This window comes from Cetorhinus maximus, chromosome 12 (assembly GCF_964194155.1).
Source record: "Cetorhinus maximus chromosome 12, sCetMax3.hap1.1, whole genome shotgun sequence".
Lineage (NCBI taxonomy): Eukaryota > Metazoa > Chordata > Chondrichthyes > Lamniformes > Cetorhinidae > Cetorhinus > Cetorhinus maximus.
The window spans coordinates 40,685,952-40,713,461 of NC_135890.1; the positions used below are offsets into that span (position 1 = coordinate 40,685,952).

General features: G+C 41.0%; 1 protein-coding gene across 3 annotated transcripts in view; it reads left to right on the plus strand.

Moving 5' to 3' along the window:
• bltp3b (bridge-like lipid transfer protein family member 3B) overlaps positions 1–10,039 on the plus strand; it is a 146,796-nt gene extending 136,757 nt beyond the window's left edge. For all 3 annotated transcript variants that reach the window (XM_078553434.1, XM_078553435.1, XM_078553436.1), the window contains 2 exons: positions 2,579–2,778; positions 9,033–10,039. In XM_078553434.1, the coding sequence (XP_078409560.1) occupies positions 2,579–2,778; positions 9,033–9,164 (332 nt within the window). In that variant the 3' untranslated portion in view covers positions 9,165–10,039. The remainder of the gene's footprint in view (positions 1–2,578; positions 2,779–9,032) is intronic.
• The last annotated feature ends 17,471 nt before the right edge of the window (positions 10,040–27,510 follow it).

A 27,510-nucleotide genomic window follows, 5' to 3' on the forward strand; every position in this document is an offset into this window, starting at 1 on the left:
TGTCTTTGCAACTTTACTTTTCTCAATCTTTCATAGTACTAATTTTATCAGTAACTTTTGGGAAAAATAAACACTGTTTGGCTTAGCTTCTTCTAAGCTAGGTGTAAATCTTATCATCTCTTTGAAATTCAAACTACTCTAATTTATCTAAAAATGCAAATTTTCCTTACATCTCACATTCTAAAACTTCAGACATGTTTACGTATTTAACATTTCAAACCTAGCTTCTTGTTGATAACTCAAAACCTCCAGACCAGCTGTCTCCAGTTCAATTAAATTCCTTCTCCCCCCCGCCAAACACACACAAACACAGAAACTAATCCAAAACCCACTTTAATAATAAATCACAATATTATGGAAATTATTATATTTTTATGGCACACTGGTTGCTCGCAGTCTAAGCATATGCTAGATTCTGATAAATGTATTGCCTTGAGTATTTTTAACCAGGTTTTCTATGAAAACAGGAAAGAGTGGAGTGTGATTCAGATCATAATCATTTTGTACATCATCTCTCATCTGGCTCGAGTAGAATTAACAAAAGATATGGTGGTGGATGTTGTCTTTTCAGTTGTGGGTTGAATTTATCACAGAGCGATGAGACGAAAGTTTTTTTCTCAAGCCGTAAGGTCCTTATGTGAAATTGGTTTGAGCTGCAATTCAATTTCTAATAAGTGCAGATGTGCCATATAAAACTGCTTATAAATCAGTAAGATTTGGTATTCATACCAAAGAAAGCTATGCAAATGATTGGTGTAAGAAGTTAAATAATTCGTACTTTGTAGTTCAGAGTGCATTTCTGATATTAGCACCTAATTGGGACAGAATAAATGGAGTGTTATACAACAGCTACTGTTAATATGTCTAATCTTGAAGCCACAACAGAGGTTAAGCATTTTTGCTGGGTTGTCGAGATTAAAGTGAGACCCTTTCTATATCTCGAAACAGGTCCCATGTCTTTGGCTGAAAAAATAACTATTTTGAATAAGTGCATGCAATCAAGTTCTTGTGACAACTCTGTGTTGCACAGATAAAGTGATGTAAATCTTTGCCTCTGTGTTTGTCATGGATTGTTTTAGATTTAAATGGAATATGAAATTTCTTCTAGTAGACAAGTTAAGATCTTGTAAGGGATTAATCATAGCCACATCCCTACAGATTTGTAAAAGATCAACTCTATCATGGAGGTCAGCCTCATCCAGATCAATAGTCGTAATAACTTGAAAATGTACTGTGTTCAGGCTGACAAAATGGATATATGCAACTATAGTCTGCCAGCAGATGGAAATGCATTTCAACACAGATGTTGCTGCATATGGTTAGCCCTGCACTTTTTAATTCCTAATTTGACAATAAACATTCCTTGTTATCTTCAAAGGTTCACTTCTGGCAAATTAAAGTGCTGAAACAAAAACAGAAACAGAAATACCTGGAAAAACTCAGCAGGTCTGGCAGCATCGGCGGAGGAGAGCACAGTTGACGTTTCGAGTCCTCATGACTCTTCAACAGAACAGGGTCATGAGGACTCAAACGTCAACTGTGCTCTCCTCCGCCGATGCTGCCAGACCTGCTGAGTTTTTCCAGGTATTTCTGTTTTTGTTTTGGATTTCCAGCATCGGCAGTTTTTTGCTTTTATAAATTAAAGTGCTGGTTGGTTTTAATCGAAACAATGGAATTGAGTTTGAGGTCATTATAGACAGTTGAGTAGAGAACTTTATTGCATGATTTTGTTTCTGGCAATTTTATTGACTTGATCTCATCAATGGCGAAGATAATACCTTGTTTGTCAACCCACTGCCCACATTCATATTCAGGGATTCATTCTTACCTGTTTTCAGATCAGGAATTAAACATTTTGTAGTGATCCTTTTTATTGTATTCTGTTGTGTACAGCTTTCAAGGTTAATAACATTTTGTAATTGATTTTGTTTTACTTTTAATCTATGATTAACTATTTACTTTAAACAAATAGATCTCTCAAACATTAGCACTGCAACGCAAGTAAACTTATCATTGACCCTAGTCTTAACAGTGTTCTCCCTTTATCATGTTGACCTCCAAACTATGACTCTGCTTTACACAAACTGTGAAAGCATCTGGCACAAAATGATGACCGAAAAATAATTTGCAGCAAAATTTTACATCACAAAATATATTTTGGAATCTCTCTTAAATTTTGTTGAGATTTTTGAATTGAACCCTTTAATTTCCAGTTTGTCTTGGGTATTTGGTCCAAGTTCTATTTATGGTTGGAACATTTTATTGTAGATGTAGTACAGTCTGAATATTTAAATCTGGCTCAATTGACATTGCTTGTCTGTTGAAGATGGTCTATTGATGCTGTTACTGGCTGGTCCATATTTCATTCACTAAAAGATTACAGATTTTGTGGTATATTTCAGCATTTATAATTTGTGTATATTTTGTATTTTTGTTCTTACCTGCAATGTGTATGTTATAAAATTAATGGGTTACAGGAATAGTAATTTAATAACTTAGTTGCTTTCTAATAGATTATTAGCACCGGTTTACAGTGAGTCTGAATGATAACTTCTTTACCTGTGATTCTGTCATCTAGGTGCCCAACTACCTAGTCAGAACCCAGCAAATAGTAAATCCACAAAACAAACAGTATTATCCTGCTTAAAATGTGACGAATCAAAGGAGGTCAGATGTGTGTCACAGTCCACACAAACAGTTCCAAACAAACCACACGCAACTGGGGAGTCAGACCTTGGAGTCAAGTCAGCTGCTGGATATTCAGCTGATAAGGAACAGGTAAAGACAAATGAGAAGTACAAAGCAAAAAAACCACAATCCTCTTTAGTATTGCTGAAAAAAAGATATTATGTCAAAGCAGCTTCAAACAATGCTTGGCAGTTAACTGTCAGTCACCATTAATTGGTGCATGTTCCATGGCAATACCTTGACTAATCAGAGTCCACTTGCCAACCAATCAGCACCCTCTCCTCATACAGTATAAAGTTGTTGTTTCCCCTGACATTGGTATTCTTGCGATTGTCCTGATGAGCGCAAGATGAACAGCTTCAACAAAATGTCTTTTTTCAGCAATACTCAAGTTCTGTACTACCAAACAATCCTCTCTGCTCCAGAACCGTGTTTCGACTTAATTTATCAATCCTGCTGTAAGAGGATAGGACATTAAAACTACAACAGTAACTTACATAGTGCCCCTAATGTAGTAAGCCCTGCCGCCCCCCCCCCCCCCCCCCCCCCCCCCCCACCAAGGCCCTCCACTGGACGGCTGTCAAATAAAATTGAATTGAGCCACATAAGGAGATATTAGGACATGGGGGACTTTTCTATGGTTCTATGTGACCAAAAGCTTCGCCAAAGAGGTGTTAAGGAGTATTTTAAAGATAAAGAGAGATGTGGAGACATTTATGGAGGCAATTCCAAAGTTTAGAAACTAGGCAGCTGAATGCACAGCAATGGAAATTTGGCAAGAGCAAGAGAACTGAATTGGAGGGCCTTATACTTGAGTTCAGAAATGCAGGGTTCACATGTGCACAAAAACAAATTTCCAACATGCTGCATTGCACAAGTGTATTTTACATAGCATAAGGGCAACAACCTAACAGACTAAAGATCACAATATTAGAACTTGTGAATCGTAGAATCTTATTGGAGGCCATTCAATCTGTCATGCCTCTGCTGGCTCTTTGAAAGAGTTGTTGATTTACTCCCAGCTTTTTCCCCATAACCCTGCAAATTGGTTCTCTTCAAGTACGTGTCCAATTACCTTTTGAAAGTTGCTGTGGTATCTGCTTCTACCACACTTTCAAGTAGTCATCCCAGATCCTAACAACCCTGTGTGAAAAAAATTTAGTATTTCCCCTCTAGTTCTTTTGCAATTATGTAAACCCATGGCCTCTGGTCATCAACCCATTTGCCAGAGTTTTTCCCTACTTGTTTTATGAAAACCCCTCAATTTGGAATACCTCCCTCAACTTTTTTTGCTCAAAGGAGAACAATCCCAGCTTCTCCAATCTCTCCTCAACTCCTTATCCCTGATGTCATTCTAGTAAATCTCTTCTGTATTCTCACCAAGGTAATGATATTTTTCATAAAAGTTTCATGCCTTGAATGGTATATGGTAGTCCAGCTGAGGTCTAACCAGTGATTCTTGAAGGCTTACCATGACTTTCTTGCTTTTCTATTCAATGATCCTTTTTACAAAGCTAAGTATCACGTGTTTTGCTTAACTGCCTCATCACCTTGCTCTACTACTTCCAAAGATTTGTGAAATGATCCTTCTGATTTTGCATGCTGCTTAAAATAATACCTTTCAGATTACAGGGCCTCCCCATTTTGTTCCTCTGAAAGTGCATCAATTCACACTTGGCAGCATAAAATCTGCTATGTGTCTGCCTATTTCACCAGTCTATGTCCTCCTGAAGTCTATTAGTGTTCTGTTCACTATTTACTGCATTGCAAAGTTTTGAATCATCCACAAACTTTAAAATTGTACTCCCTATACATAGATAATTGATTTACTGAAAAATCATCATGGCAGCAGGTGTTGAATTGTGATCACAATACAAGTAAAACAGGTAATCATAATTCAAGACATTGCCATAGATAATCATGCAAATAAAAATAAAAGTATAAAATAATAAAAGGATTGTACAATTATGATCATTTCAGCATTAAATAATTACAATACCTTACAAAATGCAGGTCTCTTTAATTTACGGAATAGAAATAAAATGTCTACTGCACTTTGCATTTTGTATTAAAGTCCATAGATCATATGTTGTCAAGTTGAATTCTTTAAATTTTCTATCATTTACATAGTATTTATGGATTTTGTAAAGTAGGGGATTGGACTCTATCGTAGTCTATTTGTTCTATATCTTATTTGTGGAATGGTGTCTTTTCTCAATTCCACTGCACATTTACTTTTGTGTGATTGTGGCAAGCACTAGTGACAATAGGAGTTAAGTTTCAAGAATTTACTAGTGAAGTCCAGCCAGACCTTTTTCCACCTTTCAGCAAGGGAACACGTATTCAGTTGTTTGTGTCAGAGTAGCTCTGGTACTAATTACCCAGGATCAGTTTCAGTGCTAGTTTCTGAACACTTGAACTTGTTCACTTGCTCTTTATTAAGTCGAGCATTCCAAACAAGTACACTTTATTCAACAATGGGTTTTACATGACTATTAAACATAGTGAATAGGTCAGTTTGAGATACCTTGTAATGCTTGAGAAGAAGTAGCATGGGAAGTCTTCCATTTGTTCTCTTAAGCATTTCATGCACTTAGTATAAACCCATTTGATATCACTTTGAATGTCGATCTTTAATAGCTCAATGCACTTTTGTGCATCGTCTAAATTGATGAAGGGGGTATCAGGGGGGTTGCCCGTGAAACACAATTCCATAGCATTACACTTTTAGGTGTTCAGTCTATGTGATTCGAAAGTCCAGGTGATTTATATATATATATATATATCAATAAATACAATAGTCCTAATATTGGTCTGTTTTGTGATACTTTATCAAATGTCTTTGAAACTCCACTATCTCCTTCAACCCCGTTACTTCATCAAATAACTCAATCAGTTTAGTCAGACATGCTAGGCCTTTAACAAATCTATGCTTGCTGCTTCTAGTGAAAATTAATTTTGCCCTTGATGATTTCTAGTTCTCTCACTACTGACAAACTGATTGATCCATAGTTACTAGATTTATCTCTCTCCCCTCTTGTATTGGGGTATGACATTTGCAATCCTCCAGTCCTTTGGCATCCCTTGCATATCCAAGGAAGATTGAAAGATTGTGGTCAGGGCTCTGCAATCTCCACCCTTGCTTCCCTCAGCAATTACGATTCATCCCATTCAGACAAATCTTGTTAATCTCAATAATTTGGTAACCATGAATAAGATGCTTATATAGCTTTTAATTTGCTCCCATGTGGAGTTTAAGATAGGGAATGTTTTTAAAGGAAACTTTTTAGCATAGTTTTATTTTCTGTCAGTGAAAATCAGCTATAAACTCACTAATAATGTTGACCAAAAGGACATTTTTAAACAACCTGTTACTGGGAGTTATTTTTGATATTCTGTTCAACAGCTGTAACTGCAGCAGACACCCCACATAGACATGTAAAGGAGTTTCTTCCAATCTCCTTTACAAAATCAGAACACTTAACACTTTTAACTCATCTATATGAAGTAAATTTCTCCCTAATAATTTAATCGGAAAATTTTAACTCTGTAACATGCCTGGCAAGTACCATTTTGCTTTCAGGAGGGATACAAAATTTAAAGAACTTATCTTCATTAAAGAACTAAAGTTAATCCAATGGGGAAGACAATTTAAATATAGAGAAAAAAATCATGAGTACACTATTGCATAAAGTGGATAGAATGGAGGTTAGCCTCAATTCTTCACATAAAAGGTTTTAATCTGTTGAGTGATTGGGACAGAGTCCGACTGCTTCCCATTGGTAGGCACGATGAACAGTGACCTGGACTATTTATACATACTTTTAATGGATAAGTATTGAAAACTATTGGAGACTAGGAAAAGACTTGAAAGATGGATATAAATAAAAGTGCAAAGCTTTTTTTAAAGAGATTTGATTTGATTCATTAAGCCAAATGGATGGGAGTTGATCAGACATGCAGACATTGGTGGATCTGAACATCCTTGCATCTAGATGAGCAAACTATCTTTCAGCAAAAACAGGAAGGCAGATTATTATCTGAATAGCTATAAATTGAGAGAGGGGAAAGTGCAGCGAGAGCTGGGTGTCCTTGTACACCAGTCGCTGAAGGTAAGCATGCAAGTGCAGCAGGCAGTAAAGGTGGCAAATGGTATGTTGGCCTTCATAGCCAGAGGATTCGAGTACAGGAACAGGGATGTCTTGCTGCAATTGTATAGGGCCTTGGTGAGACCACACCTGGAATATTGTGTGCAGTTTTGGGCTCCTTATCTGAGGAAGGATGTTCTTGCTATAGAGGGAGTGCAGCGAAGGTTTACCCGACTGATTCCCGGGATGGCGAGACTGACATATGAGGAGAGATTGAGTCGATTAGGATTATGTTCGCTGGAGTTCAGAAGAATGAGGGGGGATCTCATAGAAACCTATAAAATTCTAACAGGACTAGACAGGGTGGATGCAGGAAGGATGTTCCCGATGTTGGGGGAGTCCAGAACCAGGGGTCACAGTCTGAGGATATGGGGTAAACCATTTAGGACTGAGAAGAGGAGAAATTTCTTCACCCAGAGAGTGGTGAAGCTGTGGAATTCATTACTACAGAAAGTAATTAAGACCAAGACATCGTATGTTTTCAAGAAGGAGTTAGATATAGCTCTTGGGGGCGAAAGGGGTCAAAGGATATGGGGAGAAAGCGGGAGCAGGCTATTGAGTTGCATGATCAGCCATGATCATAATGAATGATGGAGCAAGCTTGAAGGGCCAAATGGCCTACTCCTGCTCCTAGTTTCTATGTAAACTATCAATCCAGTTTATATTGCAATTTTCACTATTTTGCTGTAGCTAAGCTTGAAAAAAAATCAAACTTTGAAAATATTTCGAGCTGTGTAATCAAGGTGAGTTAATAGCACAAATAAATACATTATTGAAAAAGCTTTTATTTTCCTGAGTAAAGCAATTGTCACCATTGTTTCCGATCCACCCATATCTAGGCAAGTACAATACTCACTATGTCAAAGTATCCTTCATATTTTTCGAAGGTTACAACTGTCTTCAAAAATTCAATCTGCAATTCTTCAATAAGCACCTAAAATATGACATTTTTAAGTGCACAATAGAAAACAAACAAAATAAATCCAAATTCAGTAATTTGAACATTTCAAACTAGGAAACCATCTCTTTCAAATATTGCATAAAGTCCACAGTCATTGACTTTGCTGTAGGAATGGCTGAGACCCTTGCAGATTCCCACATGTGGAGAAATGATTGGAGGGAATTTGAGGGTGAGAAAAATTGAGTTAAACGGAGGAGGATGCTCTTGATTGGGCGTGCTGCTTGAGGAAGATGCAGAAGTATAGAGGTGTTAGTGGTGAAGTCCTTTTTTTTCAATTTTGAACTATACCTACTCTTTGGCTTGGTTAAACAGCGAAAAGTCATGAGAAATATATTTGTATATCATCCAAGACTTTGTCCAACTCAATCTTTTGTTCTGGTTTTCTATAGTGCTATGATGTGGCTCACTTACCATTAAGTTTCAATTCTGACAAAAGTATCCAAACTTAAATTTTAATTTACCATTTCATTTTCATAAAACTGATTGGTTTGTGTATTTGTACCATTTTCTCTTTCTCTCTGTCTCTCTCTCTCGTCAGATATATAGCTTTTTCAGCTTTGTATTTCTAAGATCACATCATGTTCATTGAGCAGCCACCATATTAGATTTTTTTGCTGAGCATTAAATGGTTTGCATTTTGTAGTATGTAATCGCCATACTTATACTACAAGTTGGAGTTTGCTCACTGCTTTATTATTTTACGAGAAAATAGCCTGAATAACAATCATGTTGAATTAAACCAGCTATTTTCTGAATGGCATTGTTATAAATAACTTTTTGGTCAGATAACATGAAATATGAAAGTAGCATCGTGAATAACCCATAATGCTCCAAAAGTACAGACAAGCCAACTGTGTTACTCTTCACCCGTTAGGTAGTTGGATGGCAATATACGTAGGCTATAGTTCCTGATGTTTAGGTAGTTGTTCAAACTGGACGCAGTGACATGCTGTTTTGGAATACTAGTGAACATTGATGACTAATAGGGTGCAGTTTCACTCCCAATCTTAGCTGCATCTTTGAGGGTATGTTAAATGAAAGTTGTAGCCAGGCAACTTTCACATGCTTTGTATTGCCAACTACAGGGCATTATTAGCTGGTCATTTGCTCACCCCGACCACTGGAAGTGCATTTACATGGCATAAGAAAATAAGAAAAAGGTTAATAATTATAGAGTAGCCTGCCATTAAACAAAAATACAGCAGTGGTGTATTAATTTTCTCTGATTTTTGTAGTTACTTTTGGAGGAAAATGAATGTCTAAAACGGGAGTTGGCCAAAGCTAAAATGGCTCTTGCTGAGGCTCAGATGGAAAAAGACAGCTTGATACATCAGATCAAGAGTGCTAACTTTGAACTCCAGTCATAGCCAAATGAACCTAGCTTTGAAGACTGCAGTGAAGCAGGAGGAGTTTCTTGAATCTGGGACATAGGTATCACCAGCTGCTATTGGTTTTAAAAAAATGCTAATTATCTTGATAATATGCTGAGCGTTGAACAAACTATATGTAGAGAAACTTAATTTGTCTGTTGCAAACAGATATTTTTGAATGTGAAGAATGAACCTCAGACCTGTGTTTGATCTACTTCAAGCAGTAAATGCAACGAAAAAATGATTGTTGAGCTCATTAGATTTTGCTCCGTATATTGATGGTGCTGATTTTCACTTTAATCTAGAATGAATTCTGTCAAAAAAGGGACTTGAAATAAGGTTTGAAATAAAATACTGTGGGAAAGCAATTTCTTTCATACAACTGAGCTGTGTTTTGGTATGCCATCAAGAATTGTTTTTTTAAATACCTATTCCAGAGCAAGTCTTTTTTTAAGGAGTCTGAATTTGCACTGTAATTAATTTGATCATGTATCTAACAGTTTTTCTGTGTAAAATCTGTGATATAGAATATGTACAGTGTAACATTTAAAGTGCATATGTGCTTTGTGTAATTATGGCAGACACCATTGTTGCTTGACTTCATGTTGAGTGCAAGATCCATCTGTATAGTTGAATACCAATAAGGACGGACTGAAGATAAAATGATGCATATCTAATGCAATCAACCTTTGCACAGCATTGTAACATTCTTTCATAAATAATTGTATTAAAGATTGTATTCTAAATAAACATCAAAGCACAGAAAAAGATTTCAGCATGTACTTATCATTTAAGTGAAGGTGATTTCTTGTCATTTCTTTAATGTTGCTTTCATTGTGAAAGTAAATAAACAATATTTCTTGTTTGCATTACCCTTGTTGGCATTAGTTCATCCATATTACAAACCACTCTTTTTCACTGCTCTTGAATTGCTGACTAAGAAATATAGAAGAGCATGATTAATTCACTTACTCTGATTTTGTCTTTTTTTGGGATAGCATCCCACCTGTGCTTGCATCCTTTTTCTAACATCCTTTCCTGTTATTTGGATACTTTAGAAAAGTTGGTTATTCCACTTTTATCGTTCTCTCTGAAGCCAAAAATCAACATCCTGGGGGTTACCATTGACCAGAAACTGAATTGGACCAGCCATGTAAATACTGTGGCCAGAAGAGCAGGTCAGAGGCTGGGAATTCTGCAGACAGTAACAACATCTGACTCCCCAAATCTTGTCCCATCATCTACAGAGTACAAGTCAGGACTGTGATGGAATACTCTTCATTTGCCTGTATGAGTGCAGCTCCAACAATGCTTGAGAAGCTTGATACCATCCAGGACAAAGCAGCCTGTTTGATGGACACCTCATCCTCCACCTTAAACGTTTACTCTTTCTGCCACAGGTGCACAGTAGCAGCAGTGTGTACCATAGACAAGATGCATGGTAGCAACTCACCAAGGCTCCTTCAACAGCACCTTCCAAACCCACAATCTCTACTACCTAGAAAAACAAGGGCAGCAGATGCATGGGAACACCGTCACCTACAAGTTCCCCCAAAGTCTCACACCATCCTGAATTGGAACTATATGGCCATTCTTTCACTCCCACTGGGTCAAATCCTGGAGCTTCCTTCTTAACAGCACTGTGGGTGTACCTACACCACATTGACTGCAATGATTCAAGATTGTGGCTCACCATCACCTCAAGGGCAATTAGGGATTAGCAACAAATGCTGGCCTTGCCAGCGACGCTCACATCCCATGAATGAACGAATGAAAAAAAGTGGTCTTTATATATGAATCTAGATGAAAAGTGTTGGCAGACTGTACAAAGGGAGAGAGACATTAATTACAATCAAGCTCCCCAATATCAAAATTTGTGATGCCACAGGGGTCGACGGAGAACATTGAGAAATTATAGCTTTAATTTATCCTTTTTGCCTGTGTATGCTGAGGCCAATTATAGTTTTCTTATCAATGCTAACTCAGCACAGTGGAAATGGAACTGGGGGCCTTCTAAATTTGCATGGTTAGGTGCCACACCAGGCAGTACCTTTTAACCTTGCATTGAATTTTGGAACCCTGCTCTGTATTTTTCCACACTTGACCAAGTGGTACCTAGAATTCACTTCATGGCCAAATGAAAGTATACCACTCTGTGGCATGTTGACATGACTGCACACAAGTGAGCTTTGGCTAACCTGTATGTATAAGTATATAATGTAGAGAGCTTTTATATTACAATATATTGACTATAGATTATAAAACAAAGCTGAGTTTGGAATTATGAACACATGGGAGATTAGTCCAATCAGTTGTCTAGCTAAACAACTTAGTTCCTGTCGAACAAGTATAAGCATAGTTATGGATTGCAGCTTCAAATAAGGTCCATATCAATAAATGTAGTCATAAAATCAGATGCTGTTGCCACCATTTGAAGTATAATCTATATTTTGTCTCAGCTATTTGAGAGAACCTCAAGTTGATACAACCTTACAAACATGAACTCTTTGTTGCTGTGCTTTTGATTTTGTTCTCATTGAGATTATCGAACCCCCATTGATTGCAGATTAGGTAAATTGGTCAGTTAATGTAAGGCCATCATCTGTGGATTTGGTCAGGTATTTGGAGATGTACAAGAGCTACCTATCAGGCGTTCCGTATACTAAGTTTCCTTGCAGTAAAAAGACCCTTGATATCAAGTTAGTACATATCTGCAGCTTCACAGCATCAATGGGGAACTGAACCAGTATCATACTGCTTTGTGCCACTGCAGACTGGTCTGTCACCACCAGAATTTAATTTATTTTGGCTTTGAAAATCTGGCAGTCAGTCTTAGCTGGTGTTGAATTTTGTTTTGCTAAGACAGTATCTTAAAGCAATGAAGGGTAGGAAGTGGGTTCAGTTTGAAATTTTGAGGATATATAATTTGCTATTTTGATTAACTTGGATAAAATGTTGAAATATTAGGACTTTCTTTTTTCCATATACCAGAAACCAAACATTTGATGTTCAAGACACTTGAAGTCCACGTTCACTATATGATAGTAACCTTGGCTCAGTGCTAGCATTCAAATCTGAGTAAGAAAGTTGTGGGTTCAATCCTCGTTCTTGTGATTTGAGCACATAATCCATTTGACATTTTAAATGCAGTACCAAGGATGTGCTGTCTTTTGGATGAGATGTTAAACTGTGGCTTGATCTGCTCTCTCAAATGGACTTTAAAAATCACATTACTTGAAGAAGCACATGCATGATCTCCCAGTGTGCTAAACGACATTTATCACTTCCCTAAACATTATCTGGTCATTTATGTAAGTGCTGTTTGTGGGACTTGGTTGCATGTAAATTGACTTCACTGCATTACAACAGTCAAAACACTTCAAAGCTCTTAATAGGTTGTGAAGTATTTTGAGATGTCTTAAGGTATGTAAATTATTATGTAAATGCAACATTGTTCTTTCTATATCATAAATTACTTTTGCTAACTATAATTTACATATCTAGATTTTATTTTTAAAGGACATCCTTAAGCTTAAAAAATGTAACCAGTAAGCAGGAATATCCTTGCATAACGGACACTGAGAAGAGAAAAATGCATTTGTTTTCTATTTAATTACCTTCCTCAGAAGAGTTTTTGCACATTCCTGAATAGATGATAATGTCTAAAAGAGCCTATTGCCTGTCTAAATTTGATTAGTGTACACCGGATGATCACACTCCTCACATCTTCTGACGTGACCAAATAACCTCTTCAGAAGATGGCCACTCTGGACAATAGACAATTAAACAAGAGCATTCCCATTTAACACACAGGTTTAAGATTAAATTAGTGTGTATGTTTCTACTAAATATAAACCTTAATCGTGCTCTTAAAACTTATAATTTGGTCTAAAGATCAAAATTCCAAATTTTGATATACAGGAAAGGACTTAACTCACAAAGGAGAATGGGGGTGGTCTTTCTGTTTATAAATACCTAATGAAAGATATTAAACAAATTACTTTCAAACACAATCGTAAACAGAGGTTCTAGCACCAATCCTGATTATGCACCATTAACCACATCCTATCAATCTGATCCACTTGACTTGCTCTATGTTTTCTGTTCATAAGCCATCATTTTATTCATACAGTTACATTTCTTTTAATGCCATTTGCCTTAATGTTCATTAAAAAGTCTCTTGTGATACATTATCAAATGTTTCCTGAGCATTGGTACATAAAGCACCGATTTCATTCTCTTCATTCGTACACTTGTTCTCAAAATAAGAGTTGATCAGTGGAGCTGTTACAGTAGCAGATTAGTCAGCTTTAAGCACCTATTTCAAGAAAAGGAGAACTGGGTGGGCAGTATAACAGTTAGCTGATCCACAACCATTAGTCTATCGTGTGCTAAAAGTGACAATCATTCGGTGTTAAGCACTTAAATGGGCACTGTCTTTAAAAAAAAGTTACAAATATTGTAATAATACGCATTATATTGGAGTATATTTTCTGTTTTTTGCATAGAAAACTTTGCAAAAGACCAGAATGGTATCAATAAACTTCACATTACAACACATTTATTTCAATATCAAGATTATTAACAGTGCAGGAATGCTAAATCTGACTTCAGTCGAGATAGCATTCCCTTCCAGAAAAAAAATCCTTCCTCAGATTGAAGAATTCTGAGAAACAAGGGTTCCTGGGCTTGACAGATAATCACAAATAGGAAAGAATTACTGCCCTTTTGATTTACAGCCTTCTGGACTCAACGTTGAGTTCAACAATTTCAGATCACAACCATTACTTCCACTTTTACAGAAAGCAACTGTTGGTCATAACATAACCATTACCATTTATCCCATGACCATCCCTTTTGCCTTGCACCATCAGCCGTTTTGTCATTTAATCTCTCCTGGCTTCCACCCTGATATAGACGCACTCTTTTGTTTTTGTTTTCCTCCCCTCCCTCCTTTCCCTGCCTTCGTACATGCTTAAAATGTGTTTTAAATCTCTAAACTTTTCCAGTCCTGATGAAGGGTAATTGATCTGAAATGTTAACTTTTTTCTCGCCACAGATGCTGCCTGACTGCTGAGTATTTCCAGCATTTTAGGTTTTTATTTCGGTTTTCCAACACCCAGAGTATTTTATCTTGATAAGTGTTACAGCTTTGTTTTAAACTTGTTGAACAAATTTCCTATGTCTCATATCGCTGAAATTTGCCAAGTCATTTATCATGCGTAACACCATATCCTGACTATAGCACCAAAATATGGGCATTTTCTGTCCTGTAAAAGTAGTAAGCCTCTACAGGTGTAATTTTTTATTTGTGATATCAGGATTCTGAATCAAATTCCTCCATATATTTTTATGAACCATACTATAGTGAAACTATCTATCCAAATACACACGTGGTTTTGGGCCACAACTCTAAAGAGTAACCAGATAGCTTTCTGTCCCATTCCATTTCTGTGCCTTTTAGACTTTAATTGGTTTAAGGTCCAATTTAGTGAGTGATCAAGATAACAACTCCACCTAAACTTAAAGCATGTTTCCGTTTTGATTAATGATATTATAAATATTTTTTCATTCTAATCCGCCAGGACAACTGGAAATACAAGTGTAAAAAGTCTCACAAGTGGTACAACAAATATAAATGTAATTGTAAGTCTCGTAAAATTCGATCTTGCCAGCACTCCCCTGGCAGTGAGAGTTCACAGAGTCAGAATAAAGATTAATGCGGTGAAGGGTCTTATCGGACTCTCTCTAGATTTCCTTCCATCTGCTTAATGGCTAATGCAACCTCTTAGATGGCACAATAATAAACTGCTGAAGATGATCCAATTCTATCAATGTACATTCTTGTGAATATTTTGACAAACTAACTCATTAAGAGAAAGAAACAGGTATTATTCTGCTAACAATATTAATTACCTTCTATGCCTTGGCCATATGTAAAAATAATCCACATAATCTCTCTCTCTTGATGGTCAGGTAAATAGAAGTCCCAACAATCACATACCCCAAGTTAAGGTGTGATATCACTTCATGGTCTAGATTTGATATGATCACCTCAGATTGTTAGAATTTAAGCCTTTCTTGAAACAATCTGAAGGAGAAGTCCAGACAAAACTGATGCACCTCAAAATTCTGTTGGATTTGAAGCCACTGAATGCAGAGCTAAGCTGAACTGCAGTAACACCAACTCAGGAACACTAAACAGGACTTTGTATATAAACTGTAAATAGTACATTACTTGAATGATACAAGGAAAACAAAAACTGAATTCAGTGGCAGACTAAACTAAATCTTGGAGCAGTGTACCTTAACAAGAAAGAAAGGCCCAAGGAATCTTCGTGCTGCCTGTAGTATAAGGGTGTCTGGCATAGCAAGGGTTAATGTGGGGTTGTGAAATAGTACTGCCCACAGTGTGATGTAGAGACACATGACCTGAGACTAGGATCAGTTGTGGACTGGACAGAGACCCTGGACAGAGACCTGGGTAGAAGCAAGCACGGAGTTAGCTTGAGCTATATTCTGTATATATGTACATGATTATGTTATCAATAAACATTTAATATTCAACCATGCAAGACTCATAACTTCTACCTGAGACCTGCTAAACATTCAACATACCCAAACCCAGAGTCTCCGAGAAGCTGGGGCATTCATTCATGGGGTGTGGGCATCACTGGCCATGCCAGCATTTATTACCCATACCTAGTTGCCCCCTAGTTCAGAGGGCATTGGAGTCACATGTAGACCAGACCAGATAAGGCCAGCAGATTTCCTTCAAATCAGGTGGGTTATTACAACAAATGGCTTCATTGTCATCATTAGACTTTTAATTCCATATTTTTTTACTGAATTTAAATTCTACCATCTGACAAGGTGGGATTCAAACCCAGGTCCCCAGAGCATTACTCTGGGTCTCTAGATTACTAGTCCAGTGACAATACCACTACACCATCGCCTCCCCATAACTGACCTGACTGAAAACATCTGAAGTGAAGACACAGAGGGAGATCACCTTAAAGAAGCTCCATTGCAGAATTGGAAGCTGAAAGACAGAAGAAAAAATTCTACTGTGCAGCTGAGGACTCCACAAGATCTTGTGGAGGTCCATTATGAATGCCCACAGAGTGCAGAGTTAAAGGATTCAGCAGGGGTGAGCAAAAATTGTTCTAAGCCAAGACTACCCTAAAAAAACTTCAGTGCTGTTTAAAAAAAAGTCAGAGTAGCCCATTTCCAAAAACACTGACCAGCCCAGATGCCTTAAGGCGGCCGAGTTCGTTGTAGAAAAAAAAGGTGGAAGGTTTAAACACCTCAGCCAAAGCTGAGAATCGATTGTAACATGCCTGAAAATCCTCCAATATCGCAGGCAAGACCCAGAATAGTTGATTGAGTGCATCGCTGCACAAAACTAAAGACCAGGAGGTCGGAACCTGAACTTTAAAGCTACCATGGACAAAAAATCAACATTATCAGACCAATTTGGACTGATCCAAGGGCCAGAACCAACACAAAATTGGGGACTTGAGCAGAAAAAGTTCTTAAGATACATGGTAGCTTCAGGATTAGATAAAAAGACAGAAGCTGAACAAGTGAATACACTACTTTATTCAGTAGGTCCGATAGCCGAAGATGATATTGTGACGCAAGGAATAAACAAATCTTCATAAATTTGCTGAAGTTCTAAAATCATTCAATACATATTTTAATCTGCGAAGCAACAACATTTTAGAGAGAACAAAATTCACCAAACGTGTTCAACAGCCTGTAGAGCCAGGCTTTGTTTATAAACAAATTGTACAGGTTGGCTGAAGGCTGTGACTATGGTGACCTTAAGTCAGAACTCAGAAGGGATAGAATTGTTGTCAGAGTGGCTGAAGATGCCCTTTCAGACATATTACAGGCCAAGGAAGATCTGACTCGAGAGATGGCCATTCAGATAGTCTGAAATCTGCCAACAACACCAATCCATTTTGGATGGTGAAAGCAAGCCATGGTACAGGAGCTACCCCAACTGTCCAGCCATTGAAACAACAAAGGGGCAGAGCGACCCCAGGCCAACTCACCAGTGCACACCTCAGTGAGGCACGGAGACACTGGGAAGAACACAGTGTTGTGATAAAAGCCAAACTGCAAGGTGAGCCCACTGATGCGGAACATCCGAACAGCAGAGAGAGACATCTTAAATTCCCACAAAGATCACGGTGGACCACACAGGAAAAGAAAAACTGGGCTCATACCACAAATGAATAGCGTGAACACTCTCTCCAGAACGAATAGGACAAGCTGGTGATCCCGAGCAGAGCAGATGGGGAGTTGACAAAGAGAAGTTCAACTCCAAGGAGTGGAAAAAGCAATTCAGAAGAAGACAACCAAATGCCAGAACCACAGGCTACAATTCAAACACAGAATCAACAAAGGCCCAAAGTAACAGTGTCTACCACTCCTCCAAAGGTGACCAGAAAGAGACCTGGAAGAATCGTCAAGCTTCTAGGCCATCTGAATTTATAAAGTCAAAGAATTTGGTGGGGGGTGGTGGGGGTTGGCACAGGGAAGAAGGGGTAGCATGATTGTAATATAAATATGTTGGGAAAAGACTTGGTGGGTGATGTAGTAAAATGGTATCTGGCATAGCAAGGGTTAATGTGGGACTGTGAAACAGTACCGCCTACAGTGTGATGTAAAGAGACACATGACCTGAGACGAGGGTCAGTTGTGGACTGGACACAGACCTGGGTAGAAGCAAGCATGGAGTTAGCTTACAGCTGGGGCTATACCCTATATATACGTACATAGTTATGTGTTATCAATAAACGCTTAATGTTCAACCGTACAGAATCTGTTAACTCATGGACTTTTTAAAATACATTTTGGAAATACTTTTATTTTTTCTGCTGTTTTTCCTTTGAACCGAGGCCCAAAAGGATCTGAAGAAAAGTGAAATTTTTCAGAGATTTGGAACAAATCACAATCCTTCTCACACCTAACGATGTGTAGTAAGATGACTGAGAAACATATTATAATTGGGTATTTTTTAACTGTGCAGACTTTGAGTTGCTGAAACAATGGGCGGAATTTCCCAAGCCCACTGGCGGCGGGCATGATAGGTGGTGTGCACGGAAAATATGGTGTGATCTGCTTCACCACGGCGTGAAGGCAGGTTGTGATCGTCTGCTCAGCCCGCCAACGGTGGGCCGCGTTTCCTGCCATCGGTCGGCAGGCCCTTGGAACCCTGCCGTATTGTCCAATAGCACACCAACATGTTTCACAACAGCACACAGGCGACGTGCGCTTGGTACCCTTCACTTTGGGGGAACTGAGGTGAGTGAGCAGCAGCGTTCTCCACAGCTCACCCATTGTTTACAGGCCTCAGGGGCGCTGGAGGGGGAGCTGCGGAGGAAACTGATGCCTGGCCCTGAAGGAGACTGCTGAGAGGGGGGACGATGGCCGGGGGCAAGTGCTGGCCAGCCTCAGAGACGACTGCTAAGGGGGGTGTGGGGGTCAAGTGCTGCCCTGGCACTGCATCCTGTGCACAGGCAATTGAGGCGGGGGTGCAAGGTAAGTGAGGGGAATAGCCACGCATTAGGGACACCTGTACAAACTGACTGTGCCTCTGCAACTATCAGGCGCAGCCACAGTGATATGATTGGAGTCGGGCTCCTAGCCTGCCCACCCATGCAAGCAACGCGGAAGCACCAAAGGGCCGCCAAGCGCTCCATACCTTACCCCACCAGCCCAGACTTCGGGTCCGCCACCACTTTATTGGACCACAGTGCAATTGGACTGCACGCGTTGTACAATTTCTTCGCCAACACTGGCCATGTAGCAGTCACTGCTGGAGGTGCTCACAGCCCCTTGCAATCTCAGCATCCCAGTGTGGACCAGTGTCCCCCATGTTGCAGGTTGACAGGGCAGCCATGCAGCACACTCATCTCTGGCCATCCGAGGGGTGACTACTCTCCGGGAAGCATGAAGGGGCAGTCACGCAGGGCCAGGAAAGGTGCTAAGTACTGCCATGGTAACCACATCTGTCTCTCTCTCTCTTTCATGCTGCAGGAGGACCACATCAAGATCATGGATCCTGGTGACCTAGCTGTATGCCTGATGACCTATGGAGATCATCGTAGAAGAAGGAGGAGAGAGCGACTGAGGCACCTGCCTTTTATCTTGTGCAGAAAGGTTTCACATCTGAGTGACAAGAACACTGCTCATCAGAACAAGGAGCCACAGGCAGGGAGACATTCTTAGCAGTTTATTGACAATAGTGAGCAGTATGTACAAGTGATCAACACCCGTGTCCAGGCTGTGCAACTACTTTTACCTAACTTTCCTAGCCTTGCTGTTATGTCTTGGTGCTCCCCGGACATCCACAGCAGAAATGGAGGCAGCCTGCTGACTGTGAAGCCCTGTCTGTGATGACTTTGGCGGGCATCCTCTGGGGACCCAGACTTGGTGAGCTCCGGCCTGCTTTCAGGGTCCTGCTGTGTGGCAGTGGCACCCTCCTTGGCCTGTGTAGCTGGAGCTGCGGAGGTCACAGGAAGAGGGGAGTCGGATGGGCCGGTCACTACCAGAGTCACCTGGGTGGATGGGCCCGGAGTGTGCACCTGCTGATCCTCCCCACTGTGGGTGCCCAAGGGCCCCTGGCTGACTCCGTGAGTGGAATGGGTAGCTGGAGTGAGATCAAGCCTGGCACCCCTCTCCCATTAACACTGTTGGAGGCCAACTATGGCATCAGTGATGGAGTTGAGGCCGCGCAGCAGTGCAGGAGTGACGTCCTGGACCGAGGTCTCTATGGCGGCCACCATCCTGCCAGTGCTGACCTCAGTGCATTGGAATGCTGGCGCTATCACCTTAGCCTGAAGACAGATGGACTCTGCCATTGTGCCTTGCAATCTGAGGAGTGCAGCGGACATCCCCTCCTGATGTTCCCGAGCTTGCCTTTGCAGCTCCAGCAACTGTGACACGACCAAGTCCAGAGGCTCATCATCTGACTCAGACTCAGCAATGCTCTAGCCTCCAGCAGTCCTCCGAGTGCCGGGGACCTGGGAAGTCCTTGCCTCCGCCTGCTGTGGATTAGATAGTGCGATGTGCTCACCCGATTGTGATCCCGAGGCTACTCTGAAGCTAGGTCCCACCAAGGTGTGTGTCTCTCTGCGCTGGTGGAGGGTGTGGGTGAGCGCTGTGATGGGACTTCATGGAGGGTGCCTCCAGATTCCTCATCAGAGGTTTCTTTGGGCTTTATTGGAGGCCCTGGGTCATGGACTCCGTCGGCTGTTTGGCCTGCAAAAGCAAGGGGAGATAATTAGTGTGTGGCAGTGGCCTGTGAAACAGGACACATCACTCACGGCATGGTTGTCTGATGGATGTTGCACTGCTGGATCCTCACTTGGTAGAGCAGCACCGACCTCACTATCAGCACAGGACCAGTCCAGTCATTGCCGCAGCTGGATGGCTCTGTTTTCGAATTTTATCAGAACTCTGATTTCTGGCATCCCTCCACCTGTCTGTGACCTTTCCCTCCTGTTGTAAGCCAGTTTGTCCTGCACGGATAGAGATGGGGAGAGTGTATCAGGACTCCTGCCGGGCCAGATGATAAGTATGCCTGGCCTGTATGGGTGGTGAGTGGTCCCATGGACGGGATGAGGACAATGACGGTGTGTGTGAAAGAGTGAATGGTGATGTCCCTTGCACTGCAGTGAGTGAGGGCCCTGTGGATTTGTGATGGGTTTGTGAGTGAGTGAGTTGGGAGTGATGAGAAGAGTGACTTACCCTGGTGGAACGGAGGAGGCCATTCATCCTTTTATGGCACTGGGTGGCTGTCCTCCTCTGAAGGGCGTTTGCACTGACCACTGTTGCCACCACCTCCCATGCCAGGTTGGTGACATTGCTCCCATCCTGTGGCCAGAGCGGGGGTAGAGCACATCCCAGTGGGCCTCCACGTCATCCAGCAGTCGCTCGAGGGACCCGTCGTTGAAGCGGGGGGCTGCAGTCTTGTTGCCTTTGTGGCCTTGTCTCCCGTGCAGCGGTGGTGAGCTGGTGGCGATGTGCGCTTTGCTGGCGGCTGCCTTTTAAATATGGCGGCTGGCGTGACGCAACAGCGGGGTGATGGTGAGTGGGTGAATGACAGCCCACCCGCCAGGGAAATGGTGTGTTTCGCAGGAGTGAATATATAATGAGGTAGGCTCGGGAAGATACAGCCTGAAAACCCATCATTTTCATCGGCGGGTAGGACTCCATTTTACCCGCTCGCTACTGCACTTAGTGCAATTCTGGGGAAATACCGCCCAATATCTTGTTGGACATTACCTAGATCATTAAATAGACTCAGACACAATTTATGGTTGCTACTAAAACTGTAGTGGTCTTGATGTATACTGCATGAAATTTCCCAGAGTTGATTATCTTAAGTGTTCAGAAATCTTTCAGGTCTGTAACTAGGTCAACTTACAGATATCAATTCAAATACATTAAGGCTTTCAGTATGAAACACAAACATTTCTTCAAATAGATTTTTTTTTTGTTTTCTACACAGAACATAAATTTGATTCACATATCCAGCAGTTTTTGTAATCTGCACAGATGCAGCATAATTATTTTCCCTTAAAGGATAAAATTCTACATTTTAGAAGTCTGAAATCTAAAATCATTGCCGCTTTTCAGTCTAATAATTAGTTGATCTCCCAGGGCTTTGTATGTGGCAAGTGAAGGCAAAGTGCAGTGTTCAGGTCAAGCAGGATTTGAAGGCAGATGTGTAATTGGATCAAGAAGGAGAGGGAGGGGAAGAAGGCCAAGGGGAAGCTCAGAAATAGAGGCCAGAATGAGGAACCTAGGTGGATTAAGGAGCAGAGAGAATAGAAAGGAATAAGAGATTGACTGGAGAGGGAAGAAGGGCTGAGAACTAGAAGGAAAGTGAAGAGCAAGATGGAAGAAGAGTAGAAGAACAGGAGGAGGAGGGCAGGGATGTCAGCTTATTAACATCTCCTGCAGTTTCCCATTCCCAATGCCCATATAAGGGCTCACCATCTGTTTTTGAGGAAGCAAGGTGAATTGCTACAATTTAGAAGGCTGCCACACAAATTATCGCAATATGTCCTTGGGTATATCCTTCTGCACACTTCCTTTGAGATTTTTGAGGGCACATAAAAAGGATGAATGAAAGAATACTCAGAGGGATCATCAGCACCAGAGGCATTCTGTCTGCATCCACCCTTATCCATTGACCCATGGATACTGGTCCTAAACAGCTATCGGAGACTGTCTGAAGAGAATTGTCCTTGGAATTTCAAAAGCCCCAGAGAGAGAGACAGACAGACAGACAGAGACAGGCAGACAGACAGACAGAAGTGCATCATCTGCTAAAAGCTGAAGTTCTACCACAGGTTAGCAGAATAAGATCATTACTTTTCACGTTTATGCTCTTTCCAGGCTACCACAGAGAGCATTTAAACTGAGTTAATCAGCTGTACCAAACAGATCACTGATGCTTTTTTTCATCAGGTCAAACAACTTTAATAGCTTCTCCAGTTCCTCGATAGAAACACATTCACAGAATGATATGTGGGCTTGTTGTCTTTTCTGATCTTTTGACGAGAGAAATAAGATTGGGTGAAGTAAGTAGAATTTGTTCTGACTCTATGGAGGAGAATTTCTAGGAGTATCTCCAACTCCCCCACTCTAAATGGCTGTTTATAACTCTTTAAACCATTTGTCTTGGGGACTGCCAATCTTCCATCAAAGTTACTGCATTAACTTGGGAGATTCCCACATAAATTCCAGGTGCATGTTCACTTACAATCTCTGAAATAGCAACAACAATAGCAACTATATAGTGTCTTTAATGTCATGAAACCAACCAAGGCGCTTCACAGGAGCATTATAAAATAAAATATGACGCCAAGCCACATTGGGAATTATTAGGTCAGATGACCAAAAACTTGATCAAAGGGGAATGTTTTAAGGAGAGTCTTAAAGGAAAAAAGTGAGGTGGGGAGGTGTAGGGAGTGAATTTCAGAGCTTGGGACCTAGACAACTGAAGGCATGGTCTACTAATGGTAAAGCAGCCTGATGATTCATACATGGCCTCATCTCATTCAGTTTTTCCCAGTCTAATTTCAAAAATATTGTAGGGAGCACTTGCAAAGATACAATGTAAAGTTCAGATCACAAGATGGATGGAGGGGTAACCTTGAAGCAGTTGCAGCCCTTTGATTCTGACCTCCAGTCTTTGAAGGATTTATGACATCAGGGTTCACACAGTTTCAGTGACCTTTCAGGACCAGACCAAATCCATGCTTAAAGTTTACCTTGAATAGTCAATTAGGACAATCTTAGGAGATCCATTTGAGTTTGTCTTTCTTATTATGTGCTTATGTCCTCACAACTCTCCATTGTTGCTGCATAAATGTCAGGATTGAAAATCTACTTCATACAAGATCATTAAAACGTAAATAAAAGGAGAAAGAGTAAAAGAATAAATTGGAATCTGGGTTTTATATAAATGGAGGCATTCTATAGGAAAACAAAGACATGATATTGAATTTGTACTTGTCGCTGTTGGATTATATGAAAATGACAGACAAGAAATTAGCACACTCAGGATTATTCCACAAGTGCTGTCCAATCGCAGAATCACATCTAATGTTACACATTATGTTCTGAGTTTTGCAAGCATGGGCTGGTTGAGTACGGTCAGTACTCTGTCTATTGCGAACAGCTGAAGGGACATGCTGTTTGATACAAGCTGCCAGTTGTTGGGATGTACAGCTTAGGTAGCTGGCATTGCACCAGCACTGAAATTCATATACCACATTATTCATTTGTGTGGTAGGCAGAATGTCTTTCCGGCTTGACAGCAGCATCCTGTTAGTGACAAATACGACCGATGTTGCTATTTCATAGTAGCAGTGAAACCGCTAGCTTCACCTGTTGCTCAAGTTTTTGCGATACCTTACCCTTTCAGGGTAATTTGAGGTAGACTGGGCACTTTTCAGGTCCAAAAGTAGCAGTCTTGGGTACATTTATGAGTATACACGATACATAGGAGCAATAGTCTAACAAACAAGACCAGATTAAGATTATCAGTCAGGCTCGCAACGGCTCACTTACACTTCCTTGAAGCTACATATATTCATATGCAGGGGATTGCCCTCTGTAGGCAAAAGGAACATGTCCAGGCATTGTGGCTTTGTTGAATTAAACAAAAGCATGGAGTACAATAATACCCTTGTGTACTCTTCATGGTAATACCTCAACCACAGTTGACTTGTCAACCAATCAGCACCCTTCCCTCTTGCAGTATAAATTGCTGTTCCCTTTAAAATTTGGCATTCTTGCATCTGTCCTGATGAGTGCAAGATGAAAAGCTTCAACAGATGTCTCTTTTATCAACAATACCCGAGTTCTGTACTACCAAGCGACTATTTAAAAGATACACCGATCCATCCAACCTTTCACATATGGTTATGATGCCCTCCACATCATGAGACAGACACTCATTGCCCACCCAGAGCCATGTAATGCTCTAGAAGATGTAAAATAAAATGTAATACAGTGAACTGGTCGGGGGTGGGTGGTGCGGGGTGGGGGGGGGGGGGTGTGAAATCTGAAAAAATCCTCTCCAACCTCTTTAGGCAATCAAAACTAGATGAACCTGATTTATATTACAGGCTGTCTACCATTATTTACCTACCTATCTATGTACCTACCTACCATAAATATTGTGGCTACAAGAGCAGGTCAGAGGCTCGGAATTCTACGAGAAGTAACTCACCTCATAACTCCCCAAAGTCTGTCCACCATTTACAAGGCACAAGTCAAGAATGTGATGGAATACTTTCCACTTGCCTGGATGAGTGCAGCTCCAACAACACTCAAGAAGATTGACACCACCCAGGAGAATGCAGCCCAATTAACGGGTACCCCATCCACCACCTGAAACTTCACTCACTACCACCCACGCACAATGGCAGCAATGAGTATCATATACACGGTGCACTGCAGCAACTCACCAAGTCTCCTTCGACAGCAACTTCCAAACCCGTGACCTCTACCACCTAAAACAACAAGGGCAGCAGACACGTGGAAACACCACCACTTGTAAGTTCCCCTCCGAGCCACACACCATCCTGATCTGGAATTATATCACCATTCCTTCACTGTCACTGGAAATACACTGCACTATCACCTTCTCAAGGGCAATTAGGGATGGGTAACAACTGCCAGCAATGTTCACATCCCATGAAAAAATTAATAAAAATATTGTGTGCAGTTCATTACAGGAAGAATATTTGAGCCATGGAATGGCTCAGTTATCCTTCCTATAGTAGAAGATTCACTAGATTGATAACAATAATGAATAGTCATAGTTACTTTTTTTTCCTGAAGTCCTGAATTAAAGAAGACAGGTTGCAGCAACAAAAGTTCCAACAATTGTGTTTGTCATCACTGATTTTAATTTTCAACTGAGGAATAAAATCAAACTATAAGCTCAAAAATAAAAAAGTTCAATAATTCAAAAAAAAAATTTCCCATGGGAAACAAATCAATTTAGTTCAATGTTGTACTGTATCTTTTTTATTCCCAGTGCTCTAGGAATAAAGGTAGAAGCTGATCTCTGCAATTCTCTGCAATCTCATTTTGGTAAATGTAATGTGCTTATAATGCCTCAACTCCACAGCCAAGCAAAACATAAATAACTGGGTATGCTCTGTAGGTTGGATGGTAGTTACTTTACAAATAATTAACATAAGCAAATAAAAAGGGAACTGTCACATAAATATGCATGTCCAAATTTCAGTTAGTGAAGTGTTTCAAGTATATAACAGGCTAATCATTCTCCAAGAGTCCATCAGGTATAGATACTAAAGGCACTTGAAATTTCTCAACATCTATGACAATTTCCTGAACTGTTTAAAATTACTCCAAACAAAATTTGTTTTGATTTGGGCAAAGAAACTGATCCTACATGTTAGTAAGACTAAACCGTATCTAATTATACAATATGCTCAGGCCGGAATCGTCCCAGATTTGCACAAAGTGCGGTAGTGGGAGGGAAAAAGGACGTTTTACCCGCCAACTGCAATGGTGGGTTTTCGTGCTGTATTGTCCCATTTCCGGCGTGTCCCGCCTCAATAATAATGCATTCCTGGGAAATATGCGGGTCACTGGCAGGGTGGCCTTTGATTCACCCTCCCCGCCATCATTCAGGTCTTCAGTAATCCGAGCGCCATTTTCAAAGGGGTGCCCCTGCACAGAGCTAGTCCTCTCTAAGAGATCAGAAGCTGATGCAAAGTCATGGCTGCCAAAGGAAGGAAACATGCTGCCCCTAAATTTAGCGACTTCTCCCTCAGGCGCCTACTGGACACAGTGGAGGGCTGCCGTGAAATCTTCTACCCCTGCTCTGGGCAAAGACCAGCAAACAAGGTCACCAATCCAGCATGGAAGGCGGTGGCAATGATGATCAGGGCTAATGCCCTGCAGAAGAGGACAGCCACCCAGCGCCGAATGAGGATGAATGATCTCCTCCATTCCGCCAGGGTAAGTCACTCTTCTCATCACTCTCAACTCACACATTCACAAACCCGTCACACACCCACAGGGATCTCACTCACCGCCAGTTCAAGGGACATCACCATTCACTCTCTCAAACACACCTTCATCTGTCCTGCAGATCATGTCCTCATCCCATCCACGGCATCACTCACCACCCACACATGCCAAGCATCCTTCACATCAGGTCTGGCAGGTGTCTTCATGCAGCACAAGCTGGCACACAACAAAAGGAAGAGGTCGCAGATTGGTGGAGGAATTTCTGACATTAAGGTCCTCAGAGACTTTGAAAATAGAGTCATCCAGCTGGCCGGTGATGATCTGGACCGTTCCTGTGCTGACAGTGAGGTCGGGGCTGCTCAACCAAGTGAGGATCCAGCAGTGCAACCTCCATCAGAGCCATGCTGTGAGTGAGTTCCCCTGTTCCACACTCCCCTACCACACACTAATTATGTCTGCTTGCTTTACAGGCACATCTGGGAGGCAGCCGAGGGTGTCCCCGAGCCAGGTCCTCAACTCAAGCCCTGAAGACACCTTGGAGGTGTCATCACCTTGATGACACCCTAATTGAAGGCCCATCACAGCACTCACCCACACCTCGGTGGGACCTAAGGCAAGCTCAGGAACATCAGGAAGGAATGTCCGCTGCACTCCTCAGATAGCAAGGCATGATGGAGGAGTCTGTCCACCTTCACTCTGAGGTGAGAGCGCCGGCATTGCAATACACCAAGGTCAATGCTGGTAGGATGGGGGCTACCATGGGGACCTTGATCCAAGACATCGGTCTTGTACTGCTGCGTGG